The 13,924-nt window shown below is 40.3% G+C and overlaps 2 protein-coding genes across 2 annotated transcripts in view; both read left to right on the top strand.

Moving 5' to 3' along the window:
* The window catches only part of LOC131320459 (CASP-like protein 5B2), an 85,836-nt gene extending 81,011 nt beyond the window's left edge, over positions 1-4,825 (top strand). Inside the window, exon 4 of the mRNA XM_058351177.1 lies at positions 4,814-4,825. The gene's annotated coding sequence lies outside the window, so the exon portion shown is untranslated. The remainder of the gene's footprint in view (positions 1-4,813) is intronic.
* Positions 4,826-7,398: 2,573 nt separating this feature from the next.
* On the top strand, positions 7,399-9,169 carry LOC131320453 (large ribosomal subunit protein uL10c). Its single transcript, XM_058351168.1, has 2 exons — positions 7,399-7,857; positions 8,690-9,169. Exons 1-2 carry the CDS (start codon positions 7,476-7,478, stop codon positions 9,004-9,006), a joined length of 699 nt encoding a protein of 232 aa, XP_058207151.1. The 5' UTR covers positions 7,399-7,475; the 3' UTR covers positions 9,007-9,169.
* The last annotated feature ends 4,755 nt before the right edge of the window (positions 9,170-13,924 follow it).

Below are 13,924 nucleotides of genomic sequence, written 5' to 3'. Positions count from 1 at the left end.
TCCCCTAAAAAGGTACTCTCCTGTTCCGATTTGTTTGTCATTTTTTACTATTTAAAACTTTCTACAAAATTATCTGTATGTTTTAATTTATAAGATTTTTTTATATATAATATAGATCTTATTTGATATTGTATATCTCGATTAGTTCTACAATATGATGTTTTCAAAATTATATAAAACATTATAGATTGTGAGATATAGATAACTTTTGAATGACACGTATGTCAAAATTGGATAAACAAATTCAGACAGATGGAGTAATTATAACGCACCCCAAGATTATTTCAACAATGATACCACTACACAACCTTACACACTCACTCACAACACAATAGAGGTGGATCTCACACACACCGGAGGTGTCCAGTGTGTGCGAGACTCATCCCTATTATGACTGAGTATGTGTAAATGTTTGTGTATTTCTGTGTGGTTATATACTTATGGTGATTATTTTCGCTACACTTGGTATACCAACCACTGTGTAATTTTCACGAGTAAAACTATGGGTACACCATTTGAGATACATCAAATCTATAACGACTTGTGTGGGACTCATCTCAGAATCTCACATAAATGGTCGGAGTAACTCAATATCTTTAAAATATACTTTTCTAAGGATCCTTGAAAAAAAAATCAGCTTAGTCGAACGTCGATAAATGCTTGATCAAATTTTCACTTAATTTACTGTGATTAAGCCCTTACCGATAACCAACTGAGTTGATTTTTTTACAAGAGATCCTTAATTACAAAATATTTTAAACAAATTAAGCGATTCCAATCATTTCTGTGAGACTCCAAGATGTGTCTTACACAACCCTGTGTACATTTGGTATACACATGTATCCATAGTAGGACTCAATTTTTCACCCTGAAAATTTGATTTTTTTTCGACCAAAAGGTAAACTCGATTTATATATAAGCAAAACACAGTACAATAAGAGGAGACACTACCGGTTTCAAAATATAGAAACTAACAAAAGAAAATAAAATACAACAAACCAAAGAAAAAAAACTGCATGGGACCACGACGCCGGACCCGTCGAACACACTAGTGAAATGGGGTTGGAGAGGCCGAAGTTGAGAGGCCATGTATGAACATAGAGCAAGCCCTCCTAGATGATCCGCTGTACCAACTTGAACTCGTCCCACCGCAGACTGAAAGCAAAAGCCGCTGCAAATGTCATCTTCGTCGCTGGTACACTGATTCCAAGAAAACCAGATCTAGAAAATTTGACTTTTTGAAAACGGTAATCCTACTAGTCCCGATAGTTTTACTATTGATGCGTACCGATGGTCCCGCGTGGCCCACTACAAGTCCCGCACGAATGGTTCGAACCGTTCAATAATTAAAAAAAAAAAACAAGTGGGCCTGCGAAAAAATCAGCTCAATCAAAGATATGTATAAGTGTTTGATCCAATCTTCCTTCTTTTTTTTTTTTTTCAGATTTTAGGACCTTACAAGAGAGCAGACAGAATTTCATTGGTCGAATTCAGGACCTTACGATAGATTTCAAGCCGTTCAATAATTTAAAAAAAAAAATGAGTGGGCCTGCTAGAAATCAGTTCAATCCGATATGTGTAGGTACTTTATCCAATATTTTATTTTTTATTTAGATTTTAGGATCTCGTGCGGGACCCTTAGTGGGCCCCGCGGGCCATCGATTTCCTATCGGTATTAAAGCTGCTGGTACCAATAGCAGCGTTCTTTTAAAAAAGACAACATTTAGGGTCTATTTGGTCATATTTATTAAAGAAATTTAATTATTTTTATTCTTCTCGTTAAGCCGAACAATGTGATGGAAATCTTATACCAAAATCAATTAAATTATGAAAAAATCATAAAAAGACTGTTAGAAAAGTCACCAAAAATTTACTCAAAAAGTTGTGTTAGATAATAAACTCAACATTTGACCTCAAAAAGTGTTAATGGGTAAGTTCTTACCTAAGGCGTTTTGAGACACAAAAACAATCAAGTTTATTCTTTCATCTTTATGTGAAATGTTCGATTGCCAATTTTCATATCTGTATAATTCTCGTCAGAGAAAACTAATAAAATGTAAAGGAAAATTGAGTTAAGACTTGAATTCCTAAGGGAAAATAGTTTGAGAACTTTAAAAGCGAGCAATGCTACAACCATACATACTCACATCCATTTACACACTCACACTCACAAGTGTGCGGGATTGTTCCTGGCTAACGGTCAATGATTCATAATGTCACAGTGCGTAGCCCAAGGGATGCCTCCTTGTTGAGGGGTCAGCTCGTTGCCTAGAGGGCGAGCGCTGACCGATGGATCCCCGTTGGCTATGGCACCTTCCCGATGATGCATTGGCGTCCCCGCATGGCAAAGAGTACCTGACTAATAGTCTTTAATTCCTAATGTCACAGTGCGTAGCCCAGGGGATGCCTCATTGTTGAGGGGTAAGCTCGTCGCCTAGGCAGCGAGCGTCAGCTAATGGATCTCTATTGGTTACAACGCATTCCCAATGATGCATTGGCAATCCCGCACGGAGACCATCTCATTGAAATAGACGACAAGCTTACCTCTCAGCAAGGAGGCATCCCTCGAAGGGAACCCCAATGCGTCATCGAGGAAGATTATCGAAGGGACAATGTCGTAGCCAATGGATGAGATCCATCGACTAGCGCTCGTCACCCATCTCATTGAAATGGGCAACGAGCTTACTTCTCAACAAGGAGGCATCCCCCGAAGGGAACATCAATGCGTTATCGAAGAAGATTACTGAAAGGACAGTGCCGTAGGCAATGGATGAGATTCATTAACTAGTGCTTGCCATCCATCTCATTGAAATAGGCAACGAGCTTACCTCTCAGCAAGGAGGCATTTGCCGAAGCTGTAATACCCCTAATCTTTAATTATGTTTTAAGTTAATTATGTGATGTGTTTTGGGCTTAATTAGCTAGCTAAATAAAATTGGAGCATAAGTTGGCATGTGGCATACACACACTCAATAATTTTTCCTAAGCCTAGCAAGACAAAATAGGGTGTTCTACATTCTTCTTGTTTTATTCCTACCACATAACGTAGAGAGAGAGAGAGAGAGAGAGAGAGAGAGAGAGAGAGAGAGAGAGAGAGAGAGAAACGGCTGGAAGAAGAGAAGCAGGAGAAAAAGAAGGAAAAATTAGGGGGAAACCCTATTTGCCTTGGATTGAAATTCTTAACTTGGTAATTCTTACATCTCCTACTTGATTCCATGATTTGTATGTTAAATTTCATATCATAGGGGTTGAATTCATACTCTAGATGATTGGAACAAGTTGAATTTGGCCTTGGGTTAGAACTCTACTTGTTTCTTTGAATTGATGAGTTTAAAGTTTGTTTTGATGCATGAATTTGATGTTCTTGGAGTAGCTCTTCTATATTTATGAGATTGAGCATGATCATTGAGGTTTTGATGTGAGTTAGAAGTAGTTTGGATGGGTTTAAGGGTTGAAAATCGCAGGAGGATCAGGCTGCGTTTTTCTGGAAAAATCTGCAGAATTGAAATCTTGTGTCTGTCCTGATTTTGGGAATATTTTTTGAGGCAGTTTCTAAACTCCAAAAATTATGAAATTTTTATTGAGAGTTCCTCTACGAGTCCTCTATCTATGGTAAAAATTTCGGAATCATATTCGAAGTATTAAATTCTGTAGAAATTCGTAACCATGCGGCGCGCAGTTTTGGACTGTGCTGACTGCACAGACACGTGTTGGGGAAACGGCTATAATTTTGAGCTCGAGGGACGAAATAGTGAACCATTTTCTGATTTTGAAACTAGATTCATAGACCTAAAAAAATGCATGAATATTGTTTCTTAGTTATTCCCGTGCAAAGTCAGATTTTAGGTTAAAGGTTATGGAACCGCAGATTCTGTGACTAATTTTTAAGGCTAGCTATCTAATTTCATATTCTTACCATAGGACCTTATGTTCATTAAAAATAGACTTGTTTGACATCCTCTAATCATGTTTTGTTGCCTAATTGTCTTAGGAGGTTCGGATGACACGTGGATACGAGGTGAGTGATTAATACCCAAAACACATGGTTTGTTTTATAAGCTTTTCGCTTCAATGATGTTTTATACTTTGATATGAACTCCATGGCATATCAATGAAAAGTGGACATGTTTTATATCTATTAATGGCATCCTCCCACGTCCCAGCTTGCTAGGGGACACGTGCTAAAAGGCTAGCAAGACATGGCTATTAAATCGGATAACGAAAGACGTCTTAACTTATCCACTACCAGGGACGCCTGGTAGACATGAAATGAATAGAGGATGTGCATTACTATGCTATGTTGCTATGAGAAATGATTCGTTTTTAAATGGTTTTATTATTGTCCATGGAAAGCATGTGAATTGCGTATTAATCATTCATACGAGCTTTGGCTTATGAATTTTCCCACCTTTCAGGCAACGGGACGTAGAGTGGTGACGTGCAACTCTTCTTTTGGTCGCGCTAAGTAGATGTTGGCTTGTAGATAGGGAGTTATTTTTGGTGAGCATTTTTGTATGTAAATATGCACAGCTCTGGGTGGTTTGCAATGTAGAGATGCTTGTAAAGACTTCTAGTTTTGGCGTATGTAAATAAAATGGGGTTTTGCTTCCGCTATTCGTACTTGTATCCCTTTTAGTCATTTGCTAATGAGATGTTTAACTTTGATATGGCCTTAGTGATTGAATCACTGGCGCTTTGTTGTGACTAGAGCCTTTAGGGGCGGGCTAGGGTCGTGACAGAAGCGACCACCAATGTGTCATCGAGGAAGATTTCTGAAGTGACCCGAGCGAGGAGCTTACCTTTCAACAATGAGGTATTCCCCCTGGGGAATACTGATGCATCATCGAGGATGTCTGCTTGACACAACGAGCTGCCAAGCATTTTCAAAAGCAACAATGTCATGGTCGAAGGATATCCTTTGGCTATGAGCTTACCTCTCAATAAGGAGGCATTCTCGAAGGGGAACACCAATGCGTCATCGAGGAGGATTTCCAAAGGGACCCGAGCGATGTATCAGAAGAGATAAGGAAACCAATTAAAGTGTTGAATCATTTGAAATTGATGAAGGATTGTTATCCAAATGTGTGGATCACTTATAGAATATATTATTGACTATTCCCATCACGGTTGATTCCGTAGAGAGAAGTTTTTTTAAAGTTGAAGCTAATTAAAAACTACATTCGCTCAACTATATCACAAGAAAGGTTGCATGAATTATTCATCCTATCCGGTGAACATGAGATGGTGGATAAGATTGATTGTGAGAACATTATTAGTACTTTTGTTGCTAAAACTACAAGAAGGGTGATATTTAAATGATGCCTCTAAAATATTGCAAGTTCAATTATGTTTTTGGACTATTGATATGTAGATGTTGCTTTTGAAATATTGAATGCTCACTTATTGTTTTGGGAATTTTTTCTTATTGATCAATGCTCTTTTGTTATGGGAAATGTGATTTGTTTAGTTTACGCTTGTCTTAGAAATTCGTAAAAGGCCTCATTTATTTTTATTGCTTTAGGCCTAAGAAAATTCAAGGCTGCCCTTGGCAGCCGCCTTTGGGTGGACCTTTTGCCAATGAGAGGGTGTATTTTCACGATGTCTTGTTTTGCAAGATTAAGGTTTTGGTGACAAGGCATGTCAAGATTGATCTCACAGAGCATTGTCCAAACACTACGCTGAGAGGGGGGGACGCTGATTTTCAACTAAAAATAGGGAGTGAAGAGAGGTGGTGTGTTGATGGTAAAGTGTGGAAGTGGTAGAGGGAGGAGTGTTGGTTTGGTTACTAGTAGGGGTAGTGAGGTTATGATAGTTAGAGTAATTGGTTAAGAATCTTTAGGTCTAGTTAGGATTTTATAAATAGGTAAGATGCCCTAATAGAATTTTTAGGAATAAATGATTTTTTATGAAATTATAATTAACTAGTATAATTAAATATGACAATTCCAATTAATTAGTTAATAATTTGTATTTAAAGAGATTATGAATTTTTATTTACAAAAATTAGGTCCAAAACCAAGGTCGTTACAAGGAGAAAATCTCTTCTATTTGTAGGAGAGGGTGAAGCAATTGGCGGACGCTCCTTCCGGAATCAGAATCATAAGGGTGATTGATTTGGGCGGAGGATTGCATGAAAAAGAAACGATATGTAGAATCTGAGAACGATCACACGACAGCGTCCTACGTGCTGAAAAGATGCGACTGGATCTTTATGAAGTACTCAGAAGGTCTTTTACGCGATTGTGGCGCATGTGCAGAATTTAGAGTCGCGTTTGTGGAAACAATAGTGGGAATGAAGACACGACCGTGTGTTCTGCAAGCTTTCAAAGAATCTTTGGGGTCTCAAAGAGGATTCCTTACACTTCAGGGCCACTTTTGTCATGCCTAGGCTCTGCCAGAGCTTCACTTTGGTAATAGGTCATCGGGTCTTAACGTGGGAGCTTAGTTAATTTACGTGTCCAAATTGAAGTGTCTACGGTATGACATGAAGTTTCAATCACTTTTTTTTTTTTTTTTTATCTAAAATTTGAATCATTGCTATGGACGGTGAAAAAGTAATCATTTTGTTACCAAATCTAAAAAATCGTGGTTCAATTAGGTGAGGAAGGAAAAAAGCCTATCAAAATAATTTGTTTTTGTACTTTTTTCAACAGAAAATACTAAAAAATTAGTGATCATCATTTTATTAAAAATAATAATTATTTTGACAAATGATATTGCCAATATTGTTTTTATTTATGCCAAAATTGGAGTGCATAGAAGCCTTGTATGTTATGTAACGTACAATATTTTTAGGGTAGTGATAATACCAAAACCGTTTTTATTTTTAAAATAGTGATAATACCAAAACCGTTTTTATTGATGCCAAAACTCCAGTGCATAAAAGTATTGTACATTGTAAATAGTACAAGCCTTTTATACACTAAGTTTTGGCATCAACAAAAACGATTTTGGCATCAACAAAAATGGTTTTGACATTATCATTTCTCTATTTTTATGCACTGAAGTTTTGATACCAACAAAAATAATATTCACATTAGCTACACCTTCTTCTTCTTTTTTTCTTTTGGGCGCTGCTATTCGTAGCCATTTATTTTTTCCAATATAGCTCACTACATTTCGGTAAATGATTGTTGAAAATCATACATAACATTTCGGTAAATAGCTGTTGAAAACAAGATTATATTTCGGTAACTACATGTCGAAAATATGTTCAACTCTCGGTAAACAATTGCCGAACATACATTTTCGGTAAATAGCTGTTAAAAAAAATATTATATTTCGATAATTGAATGCTGAAAATATATCTCAATTTCGATAACTAACTGTCGAGTATAATTAGAAATTTTTAACAGATTATGGGAGAAAATAAAAGGCTGCGTGTCCTTTCTTTTTTATTTTGATGAAAACCTGGCCGTAAAAGATAGGATAACAACAGGCAGATCTCTCTATCCCGCTTTCTCTCGTCCTTCACCATGGAAGCCACTCTCTTCACCTACCGCTCCTCAAAACCACCACTCTCCTCTCCCTCCCAAACCCTACCCCTAAAATCCCATGTCCGAAACCCTCCATCCCTTCCCTATTCCCACTTCCCCTCCGCCCTCCGCCGGCGCCGCACCACAATCCGCTCCGCTATCAGCCGAACCAAGAAGGAAGAAACCGTCGAAACCGTCAAACACCACCTCCAAGACTGCCACCTCCTCGCCGGCATAAAATACGAAGGCCTCACCGTCAAACAGCTTCAAGACCTCCGCAAATCGTTGCCGGAAAGTACCAATCTCCTCGTCGCCAAGAACTCATTGGTCTATAAAGCGATTGAGGGCACCCAATGGGAGGTACTCAAGCCTTGTATGAAAGGTAATGTTAAAGGGGTGGGTCGGGTGACTCTATTCTGTATTTTCTGAGCACATCCAATCGTGTAATCGTATGTGAGGTGAATGAAGTGCGCGAGTAATTTCAAGCGCCTTTCCTATGGTTTTCTTAAAATGATAGTTCATTTTACCTAATTATAGTGTTGAAATGGTAGAATTTGCCAATTTGTTACTCCCTTTGAAAACTTAACGAGCGATGTTCTTAGTTCAGGGCCAGAGGAGAGCAACTATTTCAAGCAAGCATGACCTCAGACCTGAGACCGATATAGGAATGAATGAATCCAATGTCATCTATACCATGGTTTTGGGCTCTCGTAATGTGACAGTTTCAACTTCCATCAGTCGGAGCGAGCTTTACTTGAGCTGAATAGAAGCCTCCCATCTTGAGTAGCTTGTATTTTATATTTCACTAGCCGAACGAGCCGAGTAGTAGCTTGTTGGAGCTTAGTTTAAACGGTTAACGAGCTTCAAAAATATTTTCAAATTTTGTTTGTGTATGTATCAAATCGATCTTAAACGAGCTTTTAATGAGCAAACATGAGCTCAAACTTGAGTAGATTGGTCGGTTTGTTCTAATTGGGGGAGAGATAAAACTTTGCATGAGATCTGGTACCCAATTAGATTAGAATATTTAATTTGGAAATGTATTTAGCTTGGGTTGCTAGTAAATTTTTTGAGAGATCTAGCCAAATTATGGCTTTTGCAAAGGAAATGGCTTTGGGTTAGAAATGCTCCCTGGCAGTGAGTTTCGGACATATCATCTTCAACCTGAAGCTGTTGGAAATTGGGGTTATCTTTACTATTCATTTTTCCAACAGGTATGAACGCATGGCTGTTTGTGCATACTGAGGAGATTCCGGCAGCGCTCAAGCCATACAGGGATTTTCAGAAGGAAAGCAAATTGGAGGATAATGATTTCACGGGGGCAGTGTTCGAAGGAAAATTTTTTGGGCCGGAGGAGTTTAAGGCATTGGAGACTTTGCCTACTAGAGTTGAGATTTACAGTAAGTTGCTTGGGTCGTTGAAGGGTCCTGCATCAGCGGTTGTGTCGACAGTGCAAGCGCCGGCGAGGAATTTGGTGATGGTGTTGAAGGCTTATGTGCAGAAGTTGGAAGAAGAGAGTGGTGGGCAATAGCATATGAGGAAGACGCTGTAAGTTTATTGCTTTTTGTGTTGATTTTGACGGACTCTGGAGGCATGCAATTGTTGTAGAATTTTGTATAACTGATGATTATTGCTAGTACTGAGTTACATTGCGCCTTCATGGATGTAGAATCTCATTGAACATTTTGTGCCCATTGCATTTTGCCATTTTTTGGAAGGATTTACGAGGCTCAATCTCCGGGGACTGAATTGCAGTCTACGTCTTTCGGGGTTAAGATTTAGGTAAATCATTATATAAGTTTGAGAAGTTTAGCAGTCTTGGAGGTCCTTAGCTTGTGCATAGGATGCGGATGATTCTTTTTTTACAAGCTAGTGCACAAAATTTTTCGTCGAAGTGTGTTTATGGGTTGCCAATCCTGTTTTAGGTACAAATTTGGAATTTAAGAACCTCTGATGAATATGGTTTATCATTTTAGTGGTCGCGAGGTATTTGTCTATTCCACCATTCATTGCTATTCCTGTTTTAGCTATTCATCGGGGTATGAAGTTATGGAGCTCTGATGAGTTATGGTTACGCGCTGCCATTCCTGATTTAGTCACCAATTGGGAAGTTAAAGAACCTTTGACGAGTATGGTTAGGGCTGTGGGTTGCTGCATTCACATTTTAATGGAAGAAATTTTCCACCGAGAACCGTATGTTTAGATGCATGTGGCCTAGTGAATTGGAGTTTTGGGCATGAGAACTTGGAATATCCAGATGCTGATGTGACTAACTGTCAATTTTTTTCTTAGTGGGTTCATCAGAAATAATTAGAGTACTTTTCTCAAGTTTAAAAAGTTGTTCCATGACAAATTCTCTGTAAATGATGGATGGCCCATATACTGTATGTGTGTACTGTGTACCAATCCGCAAAGGAAACCTCAATGTTCGGTACATAGGAGTATAACAAAAATCAACCCAAACATTGTAATACATCATCTGGTAGATACGTTGCCCCTTTTTTCCTCTCGTTCTCTTCTCTCTCTAAAACCTCTCGCTTAGGGTTTCAGGGGCGGCAAGAGAGGAGAGGGAGCTGAGATCTGTGAGTCTCACCCCTCTCGTGAGGTTTTCTCCTCCTATTTTTTAGGTTTTCCTCACTTTTCTCTCTTGTTTTGTTACGAGATATGTTTTTCCACCGAACCCATAGGCTCCTCCACCTAACCCAATTCCATCGTCGCCTCCACCAGATGTTGCCGCACCACCACCATCACCTCACCCTCAGTCGCCTTCATCACCTTCCCCAGATCCGCTTGCTACCGTCTACGCTAGCTCTCCGCCTCGCCGCCACACTCCGCCTACTGCGCCATCTCCGCCTCGCCCAGCCCCATCATCGTTCATCGCCTCGCCCAGCCCCGTCACCGCTCACCGCATCGCCACCTCTCCCAGCCCTGCACAATTCCCCGCCGCGCTGCCTATCTGCTCTTCCTCCATCAGTCACCCTCTCCGCCGCCGCCTTGGATCGCCTCTCACCTCTCGCCAGTCACCAGCCTGTTATTTGTAAGCCTCCTTGCTCCTCCTCATGCTACTTCAAATCTGGGCCTTTTGCCGTCCTCGGGAATCCGTCGGCGAGATTTGTAGTTGGTGTCCGGTGGTGCTCTAGTGGCCCTCGGGCTTTTAGCTGTTTTTTCAATTTTAATTGTATTAACAGGTTGTGTACTGATTCGGTGGTCTTTGTTGGTTCCTACGCGGATCGTTCGTTTCCCGCTAAGGGCTTGGTCTTCTATATCTTGAAGATTTCTCTCCAGTCCCCATGGATACCCAACGTAGGGCTCCGGACTCGGTTCTTGTTTAGCTTTTGGGCTGTTTTCTTTTCAATGAAAGACTCGAGTAGTTTCAGATAAAAAAAAAAAAAAAACCCAAACATTGTAGACTAGTTCCGTTCCCTTATAAAATTGACGATTACATATGAAAGCATTAGTACATGAGAGGGAAAATTTCAAAATATCCTTTAAACTTTGACCTCTTTGTCTAATAGACTCCCAAACTTTAAAAAACTTCAATTTTACGCCTAAATTTTTCTTCCCTATCATCTAAATCCGTTAAATTGGTAACCGAAATTGTTAACAGGGTTATGTTTTCCGTTAAATGCTAACTTGGTGCCTCTCTCTCTCTCTCTCTCTCTCACACACACACACGCATGCACACACACCCCCCACCGCCGCCATATAATTGCAATTTGGATGCAAATGTTTTTCCTTAGCTTATAGTACTACATACTTTTCAATGCAATCTGGGCAGTGGATTCATTTTTGGTACATCAATCTCTTTTTGACCTTTAAACTGAGGGGAAGGTTAGAAAAACCAAAAAATCAACTTCGAAAATGTAAATTATAATAATACTAGCAAGTAGTATAGGAAATCTAGTGGATTTGTTGGAGGTCAATTTTGGTGGTGAATAGTTGGCCCAACTGGAATAATGCTTCACAAATCATGGGTTACCGACAATGATTCTTAACAACCTTGTCGTTAAACTGCAAGTAGAGCAGACCCCTCTCTCTCTCTCTCTCCATTGTTCCCCCCTCTAAGGTTGTCTGCCTCGGGGGTGGGGATCCCGCCGTCCCTCTCCCCACCCCCCTCTCGTCGTCCTCCGCCTTCGCACGCCTACCCCTCCTCCGCTCGGTGCCATGGAATCTAGATCTTCTCCCTACCCTCTTCCGGTGCTGCTGTTGTTTGGGAAAAAGCATTGGCCATTGACGCTCCTGCCTCTGGCGGCGCGTGTGGTGCGGTGCCTTCTTCAGCGACCTTGGCCCGTGTTGTGGTGGTTATGGTGGCAGCTGAGTCCTCAGGCTTCCGATCAGATGGTAATAAGTGAGGTTTGCGGTGGTTTAGGAGTTAGGGTTTGTTTTTCGTTGCTGTTTGGTTCGCCAGTTTCATCCGGTTTGTTTCCGGCCGGTTTCCCCGATTCGGATTGGTATTGGTTTGGTTCCCCAGGTCCGATGGGTGTGGTTGGTGGGCAAATAAGGTTAGGGGTAGTTTTTTCTGTTCCTTTGGTGCTTGGTTCGGAGATTATCTCCGATAGTTGTGATGTGGGTGGCTGTGATGATGGTGGTGGTGTGGCTGGTGTTTTGGTGGCCAGCGGTCTTGCGCAGGACAACCCACTATCTGCATTTCTAGTGTTTCCTCGGTCCTCTCGCGTTTCCAAATCTGTGCCATTTGCCGCCGGTGCAATTCTATGGAGTTTGTTAGCGAGATTTGCAGCTTGCGGTGGTTGGCGGCGTCTACTTCGCGGGTTTCGAGTGGTTATTTGCTTTGTGTAAGATTTCTGTTTTGTCCTTGCGCAGATATATCGCCCCTTGAGGGCTTGTTCATTCGGTCCTTTTGGATCCAGCTCACCCGGTCCTTTTGGATAACCCGTAAGTTGTGGTCTCTACCCAACCGAGGGCTCCGGATCCGGTTCGATCTTGTACTCCTTGTGGGATTTTTCTAAGTAATAATGAAAAGTTTCTTCTGATAAAAAAAAAAAAAAAAAAAAAGCCTTGTCGTTGCAGTGCCATTTCTGGGGGATACTGTTTAATCCCCAAATTAAATCTTTCTGATATTGAGAATCTTTATCAAATAAATAAAAGCCAAGCCCAAGGTCCCAATTATCTTCCAACAATACTGAAAAACTATACCACAACAAACAATCCATACTTGAAACATCCATCTCAAATTGGCTGACAGCGTTCGGAAGGTGAGAAGACGACCTGGCTTTTTTAGCAAAATCAACCAGATCATGTAATTTTGCATTTTTCTGCTTCTCTTGTTTGGTTGGAGTTGATGGTTTAAGAGAGAGACTCCAGGTCGAAACCAAATAAGCTGTCATAATAGGAACATACCCGACCCACTACTTGAGAGAGAGAGAGAGAACAAGCATGCACCAAGTTAGCATTTAACGGAATTACGGAAAACATAACTCTGTTAGCACTTTTCGTTATCAATTTTACGAATTTCGATCGTAAGGGCCTATTTGAATAATGGAAGAAAAGTTTAGTTTTAAAATTGAATTTTTTTTAAAGTTTAGGAGTCTATTAGACATTGAGGTCAAAGATTGGAGGTATTTTAAAATTTTCCCTACTAGAGATTCCTAATAAATCTTTCGTCAGCTTTAAAATTTGAAGACTATATCATGTGCAGCAGCTAAAACAAGGGGGTTTCATGGACACAAATTTTCAATTTTTAATATTACGTCTCAACCATTGAAATGGATGGCGGAGATTACAACATTTTCTGTATTCTCTCTCCCCTCTCCTCTCTATTGTGTACTCTCTGTCTACCCTCCCCTCGATTCAATGTAAAAATTGTGTCAACGGTGCCCTTCCTTAATAGTAGTAGTATAAATAATAGTATAGTGGAGTAGTAAATATATCCTACCGTGAATAATAAGGGGGAGGTTTTCGGTGTCCCAATTTTGGCCAATTAGGTCCCTCGCGTCTTCATGGCCGCCTTCTTGTGCTTGGGTATTCTGGTAATTTCAATTCCACCTGTCCTTCGGTACACCTGGCGTCATCCGGTTCTCCCGCGAGAGTCGTGATGGATTCTGTCCGTTGATTTTATTGGCTTCTCCCACCTACCACTTTTTTTATCTCCCCTTTTACACAATTACAGAGAACGGCGTTTTAGAGAGAGAGAGAGAGATGAGAGAGAGAGAGAGAGGGGACGATGGAGGCGGCCACGACGACGATGATGACAATGAAGATAACGAAAAGGGCGAAGAGGACGGCAATGAAGAAGGCACAGGACAGGTAATTTTGTTGCACTAAGTTTCCGCAAATTTCGGCGAATTGCTTGTTCAATTTACACAGATCTGTTATTTGCGATTTGTATATTTTCTTTGTTTTCTCTTCACTTGGATTTTTTCCGGTTGGCATGGACTCTAAGGAGTGATTTGGTCTCTGTTTTTGGTGTTCTGGATCTTTTGCTCTGTTGG

This window comes from Rhododendron vialii, chromosome 3a, assembly GCF_030253575.1.
Source record: "Rhododendron vialii isolate Sample 1 chromosome 3a, ASM3025357v1".
Taxonomy (NCBI): domain Eukaryota; kingdom Viridiplantae; phylum Streptophyta; class Magnoliopsida; order Ericales; family Ericaceae; genus Rhododendron; species Rhododendron vialii.
The sequence above is the reverse complement of the archived record's forward strand: the minus strand, read 5'-3'. Positions and strand labels throughout refer to the sequence as shown.

Coding starts and splice junctions, on each gene's coding strand:
- LOC131320453 (XM_058351168.1), top strand. CDS start 7,476: ATGGAAGCCACTCTCTTCACCTACCGCTCCTCAAAACCACCACTCTCC. Junction 7,858..8,689: donor ACTCAAGCCTTGTATGAAAG/GTAATGTTAAAG, acceptor TTTTTCCAACAG/GTATGAACGCATGGCTGTTT.